The sequence below is a fragment of the Phyllopteryx taeniolatus genome, chromosome 6 (assembly GCF_024500385.1).
Source record: "Phyllopteryx taeniolatus isolate TA_2022b chromosome 6, UOR_Ptae_1.2, whole genome shotgun sequence".
Classification (NCBI taxonomy): domain Eukaryota; kingdom Metazoa; phylum Chordata; class Actinopteri; order Syngnathiformes; family Syngnathidae; genus Phyllopteryx; species Phyllopteryx taeniolatus.
In genome coordinates, this window is record NC_084507.1 from 27,269,958 (window position 1) to 27,283,861 (window position 13,904).

At 41.7% G+C, this 13,904-nt stretch overlaps 2 protein-coding genes and 1 long non-coding RNA gene across 3 annotated transcripts; 1 reads left to right on the plus strand and 2 right to left on the minus strand.

The window, feature by feature from the left end:
* Nucleotides 1-10: 10 nt before the first annotated feature.
* On the minus strand, nt 11-8,282 carry hacl1 (2-hydroxyacyl-CoA lyase 1). Its single transcript, XM_061776483.1, has 17 exons — nt 7,725-8,282; nt 6,709-6,813; nt 6,599-6,639; nt 6,449-6,529; nt 5,907-5,979; nt 5,468-5,545; nt 5,143-5,237; nt 4,951-5,063; nt 4,749-4,884; nt 4,137-4,242; nt 3,796-3,879; nt 3,592-3,693; nt 2,659-2,813; nt 2,418-2,576; nt 2,238-2,345; nt 1,945-2,131; nt 11-709 (listed from the first exon to the last, which is right to left on the minus strand). The coding sequence occupies exons 1-17, from the start codon at nt 7,773-7,775 to the stop codon at nt 677-679; spliced, it is 1,707 nt and encodes a 568-aa protein (XP_061632467.1). The 5' UTR covers nt 7,776-8,282; the 3' UTR covers nt 11-676.
* LOC133479465 (uncharacterized) lies at nt 7,939-8,823 on the plus strand. The gene is made up of 3 exons (XR_009788955.1): nt 7,939-8,114; nt 8,204-8,338; nt 8,731-8,823. It is a non-coding gene; the product is annotated as an uncharacterized LOC133479465 (long non-coding RNA).
* A 1,078-nt stretch (nt 8,824-9,901) lies between these two features.
* ubxn11 (UBX domain protein 11) lies at nt 9,902-13,821 on the minus strand. The gene is made up of 10 exons (XM_061776493.1): nt 13,504-13,821; nt 13,240-13,265; nt 12,562-12,731; nt 12,436-12,487; nt 12,289-12,365; nt 12,157-12,226; nt 11,868-12,079; nt 10,363-10,440; nt 10,165-10,288; nt 9,902-10,088 (listed from the first exon to the last, which is right to left on the minus strand). Exons 1-10 carry the CDS (start codon nt 13,572-13,574, stop codon nt 9,979-9,981), a joined length of 990 nt encoding a protein of 329 aa, XP_061632477.1. The 5' UTR covers nt 13,575-13,821; the 3' UTR covers nt 9,902-9,978.
* Between the last annotated feature and the right edge of the window lie 83 nt (nt 13,822-13,904).

A 13,904-nucleotide genomic window follows, 5' to 3' on the forward strand; every position in this document is an offset into this window, starting at 1 on the left:
CATCAAAATGTAAATTCAGATATATTTATAATTAATTTTGACATAAAAAAGTACAAGTTTACATACAATACAGTACATACATTTTTTTGCGTTAGTATCAATGCAGAGCTTTCAATTGTTTTTCCTGTTAATAACAATGCTTAACAGATGTATTAGACCCCCACCCAATGTAAGATTTATACCACAGCTGCCTATTGGCAATTAACAACGTATTTTTTTGTTTCTGCAATGGTTAATACATCAGTATGTAGAACCAGAAGCTTTTTCACCAATTGTTTTTTAGTTTGAATTTTATACTAAAATATAATTACAAGTGTTATGCATGACTTTTCACATGAACTGTTTAACCACCACAAAAAATTCCATTCCAAATGAACGCAGCATTCCACACCGAGGGCCCTCAATTATTTCATGCAATTCAAAATAAACCATATTTGCAGAAATATGGCCATGTATTAGTCAACTGACACTGATGTACTTACTATATGTACAGTATCGAAAGCCACCTCAGGTTGCTTAGCAGTCATTAAAAGACCCCCTACCCCAAAAAAAAACAAAAAAAACAAAAAAATCAACAATATCGTGGTAATTAATAGAAAAAAACTTCGGTCATTAAGAAACGATCATGTTTTCAAGTTTCCAGCGGTTCTAATAACAAAACAGATTCACTTTCCTTCTACAAGTTGGAACGGGTCAGCCAAGGGAACTCCTGAAAATACAGGGAAAAAAAAAAAATTGTCATTTGTATGTTTTTTGTGGCTGCCTGTGATTTTGACTACAAAGACTGAGAGTAAGGTATCCATTGTCAGACGAAAAGGAGGGCACGCACAACCGTGGAGCTTAGTGCATCAATGGAACCTTCCATCACCTGCATGTATCCATGCCACCATGCACAGAGTGTTGCGTGGCTACATTCAACATAAACAAAGAGGGCCCCGCTTTCTAATTATAAGGGACCAGAAATAGAGGGGTCAAGTTGATGTGAGGTTGAGGGATTGCGAGTGGAAAGGAGCAGCTTCACTGTGCACCTGTGGAGTGGAAGGATTAGCGCTCAGGGGCACAGTGCAGTCAAATAAACACTGAGCCGTTTGTTGGTCTTTAATAATCACCAACTGGAATGCCGCTGATTTTAATTCAGTCAAGCATCAGAGCTGCAGCTCTTGTTTATGTTATTTCCTGGAACTTAGCCGTTTGCGTCACCTGTTCTCGTCTTCAGGTGCCAGCCAATCACCTCCTTCCGTGCCCTTATGTCCTACCCTATCATTATTAACGTCAGCAAGGAGGTAATCATTTTGACTGTGTGTTTTAGTGTTTGTTTTGATCTGTTTTGGTTTATTTAGCCATTTTTTCCCCAACCTTAATTGAGCCAAAGCACATTTTTTACTCACAAATGTACTTACTCAGTGTAAAATCTGGGCCTGTGTAATTGAACACAAATCCATTATTCTGTTGCATGAATGGCAACAGGTGAATACGCAGGTTAATTCTACCTTCTACCATCTAGTGGAAGAGAATTTAATTGTTCTGCCTGTCACTATACGTTGCTGGCATAGATAGATGAAAAATGATACATTATTTTTAAATAAACAAATTATCATTTTCTGATCGATTCAGTGAAATTGGACAATTTTCCCAGGTAGGTTGGGAATCACTGGTTGAAACCACTGCTGGTTTACGAGCAATGACGAGCAATGTAAGGTATTTTGTGTGCACAGTGGCTGGGATGGAAAGTGCAATACTTCCTCCGAGAGGACGTAGGTGGAACGGCAACTTAAAACTAGAATCCATCCTTGACTCTGCCTTTTAACCAACTATCTTTATATGTGTGTGTTCAAATGGTAACATTTCTGTCAAATCCTATCATATCTGTATAATTTGTTGTGTTAATGTAGGCTATTAAAAGCCTCGATCATATAAGTTTGCCTCTTGTCAGAGCTTATATACCTGTTGCTTTCTGTCTGATGAAGGGTCGATGAGCACGTTGAGAAGACTTGGCCGCTCCCACTCACTCAAGCTGAGCTGCAAAGCGTTACACAGCTCTTCCACCGTCCTCACCAAGAAACCGCGCCCGCCAAAGGCTGTCATCACCTGGTCGTAGCGCGCCTCAGGCAGGAGGGTCACAGGGGGGGCGCTGATCATTTAAGGAAACGTACAAGAATAAGTATATATTTTTTTTTTTAAAACATCACAGCAGATGGCATTTGATTTGACAAATTATACAATGACTTTTGTCTCACATGCTGGTCAGATCCCCCATTTTTGCCATTTCTTTCCACGTCTCAGGATCTACTCCGCTGTATATACCATTGTTATTCACCACAATCACGACTATTGGTAGGCTGTACCTGTTTAAAAAGGAGGGCTAAATGATTGCTCCAGAAAACATATAGCCACAGAAAGAAAGTAAAGTTGCTCACCTGCACATGGTTTCAACCTCCATACCAGAAAAGCCAAAAGCACTGTCCCCTTCCACACAGACAATCCTTCGGCTCTTATTCTCGCTCCTCTCCACAACAGCTGCGGCGATAGCAAAACCAGGGCCCACTCCCATTGTTCCAAATGTGCCGGCGTCCAACCTGCAGGTCATCAGGAATAACCACATCAGATTACCCCACTCCGCAATAAAGCTTCTCTTACAGTAGATGAAACCGTGCTTGCCTGTGTCGCGGTAAATAGTTATTCAACATAGTGCGTCCGATGTCCATGGTGTTGGCGCCCTCGCTGACAATTAGGCAGTCGTGCGGCAGCAGCCGTGAGATGTGGTGAAACACCGTGTAGTAGTTCATGGGTAGCGTTGACCTGAGAGCGAGCGCCTGTGGAGAATCGGAGAAAGGACAAAGAGATTGTTAAGTAAAACATGTTCCAAATGAATTAGAAGATGTGGTTAGTGCATCTGCCTCACAGTCAAGGTTTCTGGGTTTAAATGTCATCTCCTTTCAAAAACATGCTTGTAGAGACGAAATAGTTTGCCTGTATAAGGACTTTTTTTCCCAAAAAAGTCTACAAAGCCATTTTGATTATTCTGAGAATTATGCGGCACGGTGGACGACTGGTTAGAGCGTCAGCCTCACAGTTCTGAGGACCCGGGTTCAATCCCCGGTCCCGCCTGTGTGGAGTTTGCATGTTCTCCCCGTGCCTGCGTGGGTTTTCTCCGGGCACTCCGGTTTCCTCCCACATCCCAAAAACATGCATTAATTGGAGACTCTAAATTGCCCGTAGGCATGACTGTGAGTGCGAATGGTTGTTTGTTTCTATGTGCCCTGCGATTGGCTGGCAACCAGTTCAGGGTGTATCCCGCCTCCTGCCCGATGACAGCTGGGATAGGCTCCAGCACGCCCGCGACCCTCGTGAGGAGAAGCGGCTCAGAAAATGGATGGATGGATGGATGGATGGATGAGAATTATGCGCAAGGCCTGCAAATGTTAGAAAACATTTCTTTTATCCTGTTAAAACAATTGATTGGCTCAGCATGAACATGTTCACCTCAAGATAATAAAGGAAAATAAAGCCTCCAGGTTTGTATGTTTGTGAGGGAAACAGCGAGCCTGTTTTTGTGTTTTTTATTTTTTTCAGAAAATATGCAAAACTCACATTTGATATTTTTGCATTGCTGGCCATTTTCTCCTTTAGTGTGCTCCACCATTCTGTGTCAGAAGGATAGTTCCAGCCATCTTTCAATAGACACTCATGCAGCTGCAGGAGACAGGATAATAATACTCGACAAAAACATACAGGCTGTTCTTTAGGTGTCTGTTATCAGTGAATCATTAAGGTGTCATTTTCAGCCTTATGCACCTGGTTGACGACAGCATTGATGTCCCCCAGGAGAGCAACAGCAGGCCTTACATTGTTTCCCATCTCCTCAGGGCAAAGGTCAACCTACACATAGACGACAGTGTGGCAACAGTAACCTGAGAGCCATTAAATGTACTACAAGGCAGACTGTGATTCCTAAATATTCAACTTGGACCCTTGTGGGTGTGACAAAAAATATCCAAAACTACTTCACTGTGAAAGAAAATGCAGATTATCTCAAAACCCAGCACCGCATTTTCAAAACAGAGCAAAAATATTGCACAATAAAATTAAGATAAAACAGACATAAAGCACACAGCATTAGTTTGGTAATTACCAACCTGGATGACCTTGACATTTGGGTCAAATCTAGGCGGCAGACCGAAATGGAGGATCCAGTTGAGTCGGGCTCCAAGAAGAAGCACAACATCTGCCTGTAGAAGAGCTCTTCATTACAAGTGGTTCGATTTGTGTTGAGAGAGGAAGATGGTGACAATAAAACCAGATTATTTAGTCACATTTAGTATATAATTGTGTTAAACAAATCAAACACGTGATGTCCGTACATAGACCAAAATGGTAGTATAAATGCATTTCTATAGCTACACTCCTTGCTAGAATTGTGTGAAACTCCCTTTAGAAATGCAATAAAAGATGGCACGTTGGGATCATAAAGGGATTGATACCGTCAGGAACGATATTAAGGTAGGCTGCTGTGTTTCTATTGGCTTCTACCAGTCTGGCCATTGTCCTTTGTTGGGATGTTGATTGAGCTTCAAGAATACTTTTGGTTGAGAGGAATTGGCAGACATCACAATAAAAACCATGTGTACATTTCGCTTTATGAATCTGAATAGGTGTGGCTACTAAAGTAACTGGTGGGGAACAAAGGCTGAATGTCTAATCACACCAGTATTTAAAAAACAGTTCTGAAAATTATTTTTGCAGTCTACCTTGAGCGCGCAGCCGCCACACAATCGGGATGATCATCGGGCAGCACTCCCTTCCCCATAGGGGTGGGAAGGAACGGCAGGTGGGTCAATTCCACAAAGTTCCTCAGGGCGACTTCTGCTCGGCCATAGGCTGCACCTGTGAGCCGCAATCACGAAACTGAGGCTCTCTTATTAAGACATGCAGCACATTTATTCATGTTACCTTTGCCAATGATGACTAAAGGTCTTTTAGCTGATTTCAAAACAGCGATGGCTTCCGTCACTGCATTGTGTTCGGCCAAACAGACGGGCGGAGGCGGGCAACAGTGGACAAATCTGCAGGAGGAACACATTGAGTTGAAGGCGGGAATGCTGAGTCTAGCATCAGAAAACAGACAAGCGCAATATGACAAACCTGACTTTGCTTCTGTCCACTTTGGCATTCACCATATCCCCCCCAATGTCCACGTAACAAGCGCCTGGACGCCCATACATGCTTGTGCGAACAGCCTATGTACAGCCAAACAATAACAAAATAATGTATTCGTATTGCAACGTTCCCCCACATATTCGCAATTCACGACTCGCAGATTCCCCTATTCACAGAATTTCTTTTTTTTTTAATCTATCTTGCGTTATTTGCTGAAAATCCTAACTCGCCTATTCACTGTTTTTGTGCTATTAAATTAAGATGATCAAATAAAGGGAGGGAGGGATTCATCGTAATGTTGATCTGTTACCTTCTCAATCACTGAAGGGATGGCTTCCAGACTGCTTGGCCTTGCGGAGAATTTGCTATACAGACGACATGCTTCCACCTAAAAAAGATAAAGGGGTCAATCTCACCAGCTTCCCCATTTCACCCACAAAAGGTTGAGATTTTCTATTAACTTCATATTCATTGTAATAAGTACCGATAGATTTTTGGCCGCAAGGAATTAGTCAAGTTCCCCCAGTTTTTGTTTTTTTTATAAATTAACTGCAAGCACTACCATTGTACTGGTATGTGTTCAAATGTTTGACAACTCATAATAGGACCTCAGAGTTCTTCTACATTTTTATGATGACTGACTGACTCTGATGGGGACGCCAAAGGGACTTTTTAAGTAATATTGACCCCAAGAATATAAACAGAGGCAAACACCCTAAGACATAAATGTGTATTAACATGTTTATTACCTGGGGAAACTCTTGAAAGGCCCCTGCTGTCTCTTGGCTTCTATCTGAAGAGCCCCCAATAACAACCACCGGCCTGCATGTGAGATAACAAAAATACATTTTACACGCCACCTCAAAATGTGCAGTGGTCCTGATTCGCTACATGTGACTCCACCTTTTTTGGGAACTTCTCTTCTGATATTCACTGAAAAACTCTTCGACTCGCTGCTTTGTGATTTTTCTGAAACACCCTAAAATAAATGGCGCCAAAAGCACTGGCTAATAGAAAGTAGTATTTTGGTGCCATCTTGTGGCTTCGTAGTGCCAATGAACTATGTTGTAGTGACGAAAAGAGTTTTGTTAAGCAGGCCAAAGTCCTGTCTCATAAAAAAAGTGGTGGTTAGGTGCCATCTTGTGGTATCCATTGGCAATTGTAAACCTTTTTTGGGGGGGGTGTCAATTACACACAGATTTTGGCTATTTGTGGAAGGGCTCGGCCCCAATTCGCATCGATTATTGTATAGCCATAAAAGCTATTTTTTTCTTTTTTTTTTAATTCATACCAGCAATTCATGTTAGAGTTGGCCATTCCACCCAGAGCATGAATGAGTCCAGGTCCTGACACCACCAAGCAGGTACCTGGTCTGGATGGAGGGAACCAGAGTCAAACTGGCATACCAGTTGCTTTTATTATTTGGATCACACGGTCTTACCTCCCAGTGAGGTATCCAACAGCGGATGCGGCATAGCACGCCTGATGGATGGAAGATTGGATCAAACACAAGAACCCACAGAACCAGAACAAATCTGCAGCTCTGCTTACCGCTTGTTCATTGCGCATGCCAACGTATTTGATCCCTGCAGCCTGAGCAGCCATGGCTACTTCAATGACAGGAACGCCGACGATCCCAAAAATGTATTTTACTTTCTGTAGAGGCATTTAGACATTAAGAAAATGTCTTTCAGGAGTCTGAAGATTCATTGCAGCCAGCGCAACAATCTAACAGAGGTCCAGAGGCACTTGAGACTTTTAGACATACAGTTTTTCGTATTTTGCTGATTTCAAAAGTATGATTTGGAGTTTTTCTTTATTGTCTTCGTTAGCGACACTCCCCTCCAAAATATTTTTCTTTGGCTTTTGTGTATGGTAAGAAAGGTATGGTAATAGCGGGGGGGATGATAACCATGGAACTGGAAAAATGACTCACTATGACAACAACAGGAAAGGCTGCTCAGGATAACATTAGCATCCTTCTATATCACTTATCCTTTCGGGTCACTGGTGTGCTTGAGCCTATCCCAGCTAACTTCACTCAATCGCACATAACATGAGCAATGCCGTCAAATACCGCGTCATGTAAATGCATACGTGTCAATAAGACTCCAACAATACCGATAAAACATTTTTCCATTATGTGTCTGTCCCTTAAAAGTTGAGCTTTATTTGGTTTTGTGCAGTGGTTGAATTATCCTGACTCTCGTATGACAGCTGATGACGTTAGAATATTACTTGAAAAATGTCAAGTACAGTTAATAAATTTTTATTATTAATACATTTTGTGGCTGGAGCGACTCAATGCACTTTACAAATTACTTATTTCTGATGTTTGGACCTAAACTGTCAATGTCCGCGATTATACTGCACTAACTTGACAGTTGGTGAACTTTGACACATATAGCAAAAAAAAACAAAAAAAACCAGTGTATTCGAAAGAACTATTGATCGAGTTTCAAATGAACATGTTCCAAACTAAGAAAGCAATTACAGTTAATCTATCTGAATGTTAGCAATCAAAGTGCTGTTTTTTTTTGGTTTGTTTTTTTGTTTTTTCAACTGACCTGATTCATAAGAGACTCAGCAATGAGCTGAGCTCCTGTCACTTCGTCCATGGTTGTCCAAAAACAGCAAACTCCCCCTTATAAGTGTAATCTTTATCTGCCAACTCGTGCCAATCGAACTAACTACACTGTGGTTATTTGCTCCGTTACAACTCCGTCTACCCAGTTTTAAGTACTTCCGGATTTTAAGCCAATGAGAAGAGACGCTAACACGTCACTGGCAGAACGGAAGCGCGCATTCGACAACACACGTTTCAAAACATTTTGACTAGTTATTTTTCGAATATTTTCAGTCTTCGTGCAATGTTTGAGTCTGACCGCATTAGCAACCTAAATTAAGTTCGTATGTTAAAAGGAAATGTGGCGGTATTTTCAACTCAAGCAATCACTGTAAGTATCATAACAGCTAGCCCTCATCTTTTTTTCTTTTTTTTTTTTTAATACACAAAATCGTTTATACACAAGTTCCATCCATCCAGCCATGTATCCCAACTGACAAGTCTGACCACATCCTGGATTGGTTGCCACTTGCCAGTCAATCACAGGGCAAATATCGACGGATAACCATTCACACTCACACTGTCATTGGGTGGGAATTGAACCCATGCTATCAGGTGAGAAAAGCACAACACCATATGTGACTAATCACAAATTCCATTTGATCAATTCACATGTATATTTTGGTGGATCCTTCAGTCTTTTAACAAAAGCTTAGACAAGACTCCATCGCGATGGCCTGAACTTTCCAACCTTGAACATTTTGTCACCACAGTCACAAAAGTTCAAAATCTTACAGATTCTGCAAAGTGACAGCAAGCTTGACCACAGTAGGACAGCCACTCTTACGTAGAAACACGTCTAAGTAATCAATTTAATGTGCTGCATCTCGTAAAGTGCACAACTGTCATACTTCCAGGCGTAAGAGTAAAATAAACTTTAGAAGAAACAATGGTCGTCGTCATCTTATTTAGATGGATGATTTATTTGTGTTTTTCCTTCCTCGCAGAAGAAGAGTAGCATTGGTTGTGAGCCCACATGACCCAAGCGCTTGGCAGTCATCATGGTAGTGACACTGAGGGTATGCGCTGATAATGTCATAGCCTGCCAATTTATGCCCCCTGTAAAGCAATCAAAAGAGCAAGCTTGAGCTGGCATGGCGATTCCCACATAGTTCATAAGAATGTCGGCTCACCTATATGTGTCCAGGTGCTGCCTCAGGTGACCTACTGTCTCGGAGATGCCCATTTTCAGCAAGTAAGTGCAATCGCCATCTTCTGACTTGACCTTGAGTGTGACGATGTTGCGTGCAGAAAAAGGCCGGTCGGAGGTGATTGTGTGCATGCTTGAAAAAGGAACAAGATGTGACGTATGAAAATTACACACTTTGTACAACTATCATACTCATTATGTTCGGAATGGCTGACTCCGACTGCTGTGAATGCAGACAAGGCATTTAAATATGAGGTATATGAATATATGCGACAATTTGTCTCAGTCTGCATACTACAGCCGGTAGCTAAAAATAGTGGTGCCTTGAGATACAAGTTTAATTAATTCTGTGACCACGCTCGTAAATGAAAACACTCATATGTCAGATCCTCTTTGTCCATTGAAATGAATGGAAATGCCATTAATCTGTTACAGACCCCAACCCCAAAAAAGCCAAACAATTTTGTAAAGTTTTAAAAAATAAAAGAGCACTGTATGATATTGTAAAAAAAAAAAAAAAAACTAATTAAATAGAACATGAAGAATTAATCAGCTTTTCACACATTTTTTGCTTCAGTTCAGTGGACATTGTGCTGCTCCTTCTGGTGTGAGCGCCTTGGCCACACGGGGGCACTATAATGCAGACATACAGCTATGCATGGAGGCGGTCCCAACCCCTCAGTAAGTCGCTTTAATATTAGTCGTTTTACGCAGACGATAAGGAGTATACGTATGCCTGTGAGTATTGTAATATTGCTCGAAGAGCTTTTGTTTTACCGTGACGGAAAGCTGTGCTCATTCCAGCTATATTTGTTTACAGAGCTTTTGTACACTTTAGATTGTAGGTTTGTCGAAAGAAGTACCAATATATGATAACCTCATAAATACCTGTCCTCCATTGCTTGCAGTGCTGGCGTATTGACAATGATCGCTGAGCAGCTGTTGTATGTGTCAGGTGAGACCTAGGGGGGGGAGGGGGAAATGAGCAGGACAGTTACAGGTAGGACCTGTGCACGGACGGGCCCAACTCTTGGAATGTGGCTGTTCAAACATGCAAGGTTGTCCATACGGAGTCCCTGATGTCAATCACTCGACCCGCCTTCACCATAACCTTTGGCAGCCTGTTCAGGAACTGGTTTGTTCTTAATCTCTTACCTGTGAACCAAACGGATACCTAATTGGTTATTAAAGGATTTCAAACCATGGGATGTTAGATGAGTACAGGACCAACCAGGAAATTGCAAGCTGACTTTGATTGAACATTCCTCTTTTTTCTCTCGCACAGCCTGTCCCTTACCAGGAAATTTATCACATGGTGCTCTGAGGACAAATTCCTCTTCTCGTCTGTCATGGACCTTGAGAGAAAATGGAGAAGAGTTTTGCATTTATGTAATTTAACACAGAGAGATGCAGACGGACGGTTACGCACCTCAAAAGGTACACCATCTGGAAATCTGCCTTGAAGCTCAGATGGGAAATAACCCTCCATCAGATCCTGCATGCATTGCTGCAAGGAAAAGCAAACATCCAAATATCAAAGTGTTTTTGTTTTTCGGAATGTAAAGTGATTAGCGCGGCACGGTGGCCGACTGGTTAGAGCGTCAACCTCACAGTTCTGAGGACCCGGGTTCAATCCCCGGCCCCGCCTGTGTGGAGTTTGCATGTTCTCCCCGTGCCTGCGTGGGTTTTCTCCGGGCACTCCGGTTTCCTCCCACATCCCAAAAACATGCATGAATTGGAGACTCTAAATTGCCCGTAGGCATGACTGTGAGTGCGAATGGTTGTTTGTTCCTATGTGCCCTGCGATTGGCTGGCAACCAGTTCAGGGTGTACCCCGCCTCCTGCCCGATGACAGCTGGGATAGGCTCCAGCACGCCCGCGACCCTAGTGAGGAGAAGCGGCTCAGAAAATGGATGGATGGATGGAAAGTGATTAGCTGGGCCGGGTGAAGCCACAATCAATGCAAAAGAGTATGAAAGGAATTTGGAGCTTGTTTTGTTCACAATGTACAATCAGTTCAATTCAATTATCATGTACGGAAAAAGGCAGGTTTTGACAGCTGAAAGGTGGTGAAAACACTCAAGATTACTTACTTCAGTAAATTTCAAAAGGAATCTATCTGAAAACACTGTAGTGTTGTAGCAAAAAAAAAACAACAACTAATAAATGTGGTAAAAATACAAAATGAAGAATTTACTAATAGTATAAGGTATGTCTTTGCAAATAATGAAGTGTGATGTGCTGTACATGACGTGAATTTAACAACCTCTCTCCGTAAATCCAAGATCACAACAAAGTATGAATTAATAAAAGCCTGACAACAAAAGTAATTTCAAGTCATCAATAGGAAATCACTATCACGTCTCTAGATCAGGGTCTCCCAAACTACGGCATGTGGTAAGTCCCTTTTTATTGGGTCACGAAAGTAGAATAAGTCAAATTCTCCAAACTATTTTATTAGTCAATCAGGCTCACAATTTCTTGACAGAGGGCTTTCTGTGTCTTGTTTTTATAATGTCCCAAGGAGGAACAAACTATTTCTAATTTGGGTCTCGAGCTGAAAACAATTGGTTAACCTGCTCTAGAGCAGTGATTACCAACCACTGTGCGGCAGCAGTGTCACTTAATTGGTCTGAATATTATTAATTTACTACATATAATGTATCTATGTTCATCTATCTATGCCAATGACATATATTGACAGGAAGAACAATTACTAAATGGCAGTGGGTGCAATTAACCTGTGTATCCACCTGTTCATACTATACATAAGAACAGAGTAAGTCATGGCTTGCTTTGTGTTAAATTAATCAGGCCCAGATTTCACACTGAGTAAGAAGATTTGTCAAATATGTGGCTTGGAGAAAATGTTGGGAAATACTGTTCGAGACCAAGCTCAAGTATGATAGCACTATCTTGTTTGAACAAGCTGACCTGGGTACTGTTTTCCTGGTAGGAGCGGAAAGGTCCGTTGAACATGACAATGCCATTGCTGTAGAGCTTCAGTTGCACGGGATCGTTTCGTGCCAACTGCGCCCCCGTGGGTGTGGACCGTACAAAGGGTTCCCCTGCGAGGACGTTCAGCTCCTTGATCATCTGTACCACGAGGTCAAAGTCCATGCGGAAATCCCGCACAACAGAAGTGCCTGCGAAGACGTATACCTCGCATGTTAGCAGCCCTTTTAGTTAGGAAGTAGATAGGTTGTAACTGTGATTGACATGCTTGTTTGCTGTGGCGCATTACTGAGCTTCTTGTCTCCCACCCAGATCAAACCATAGTCATTCAGGAAGCTCTGCAGACAGTAACTGACAAATTACTAAATGAGTCACGAGGAAAGATTTTGTTAAAACGTACCTCCATGTCATCCACTTGGTGTTGCAGCTGTTTGCACCTTCCTTCAAGATGACTGCAACTCTCCACATGGCCACTCTCTATAATCACACATTAGCCACAAATTCAAGGATTGCGCGAGTATTATTTCCGAAATTTCTGGGTGATTACCTGAGTCTTCCTTAGCTTTCAGTTTCTCCCTCAAAAGTGAAATAACATTGTCCTTCCAAAAGAAGAAAGACATTGTATTGTAAGCGAGGGTAACTGTCTTTCAGCCGAAGAAATGAGAGTGCTCACCTTGCGTGCTATCTCCTCTTTTTGGCTTGTGACCATCCTCTCAAGCAAGGTCAGCCGCTGCGCCATGGAAGACATCAGCTCAACGTCACCTGGCGCAGCGCCTGACTTTTCACAGCTTAACACTGGGGTGGGGAACCTTTTTCCGGCCAGGAAGTCCTCTGAGGGCCTTTCTATTCATGAAAAAATAATTTTAAAAAAAAATAAAAATACTATGCAAGAATCAAAATAAATGTCCATGATCCATTCATTTTTCATGAGCACATTATTCTCATTAGGGTCACGGGTGAGCTGAAGCCTATCCCACACAACTTGTACACTTGCACAGGCTTATATAAAAACTGCTTTAAAAATTCTGTCTTTACAAAACAATTTTGATGGACACTCTGAGAAGCAAAAATTTGAAAATTGTCATTATTGGGATTGTAATTTGCAATGGCGTAGAACTTCGCTGCATAATAATTAACGGTGTTTCAAATACAGTTCTTATGCTGAACCTCATAAGATTATATATGTGCCTTTACCTTTCTTAGATGCTTTAAACTTTACAAAGTCAACATCACTAGGACACAGGAGGATTTTGGTCATTCAAGACCTGAAATTCTAATTCAAATGGGGGAAAGGGCCAAGCTAGATATGATATAGTTTGTATTAGTGTGTTGAATGTGATCTGCAGATTACCTGTTGACAGATTCTCCCTTTGGCCCCTGTAGGACGGAAACACTTTGTATGAATATAGCCCACATTTTGACCCAAATTTATCGCAAAACATTTATTAAATACGAAAATCATGAGTAAAACTAAATACTAAAGTGTAACAACTTTGAATGTCACTCTTGTTCGCAGTGTAGTAAAATCTATGGGTCACGTGACATCTTTTACCGGAAGTCTCCTGAACGTGTTATAAATCTTTTACTCAGGTCGAGTTCTCTTATTACTGCTTACCGTCTGGTACTTTCTTCACACTGAAGCGGAGTGCGCCTCGTTTTCTTTAGTAACGACAAAGGCGAACTCATGACTGGAGCTTGTTTTTAACGTTTGTAGTCTGTTGCCATTGGCAACACACGAGCGCGTGCGCCAGTAACCGGAAATGCTTCTGTGCACGCTCCACTATTTCTCGATTTTTTTTTTAAACGTCACTAATAAATTACGTTCCATTTCAAGTGATATGCATGACCTTGTTTAAGACAATTGCGCAAATGTGCTATGACGTTATTTTGTGAAGGTCCAGTTTTCATGACGTCCACATTCCACAAATTCGTTCTTGCTCCCAAAACTCTTGTACTTGAACTGTACATACATAAATGCAGCTATCATTACTCTGACGTGTCACTGTGATGTGTAAG

Bases quoted from the DNA above. Each gene is read 5' to 3' on its own strand.
- ubxn11 (XM_061776493.1), bottom strand. From the start codon at position 13,574: ATGAGTTCGCCTTTGTCGTTACTAAAGAAAACGAGGCGCACTCCGCTT. The intron at 12,732-13,239 runs GTAATCTGCAGA...TTTCATGAATAG, and splicing joins AAGGGAGAATCTGTCAACAG to AAAGGCCCTCAGAGGACTTC. The intron at 10,089-10,164 runs GTTGGTCCTGTA...TTTGGTTCACAG, and splicing joins AGTCAGCTTGCAATTTCCTG to GTAAGAGATTAAGAACAAAC.
- hacl1 (XM_061776483.1), bottom strand. From the start codon at position 7,775: ATGGACGAAGTGACAGGAGCTCAGCTCATTGCTGAGTCTCTTATGAAT. The intron at 3,880-4,136 runs GTTGGTAATTAC...GTCTATGTGTAG, and splicing joins CAAATGTCAAGGTCATCCAG to GTTGACCTTTGCCCTGAGGA. The intron at 2,577-2,658 runs GCAAGCACGGTT...GATGACCTGCAG, and splicing joins AACTATTTACCGCGACACAG to GTTGGACGCCGGCACATTTG.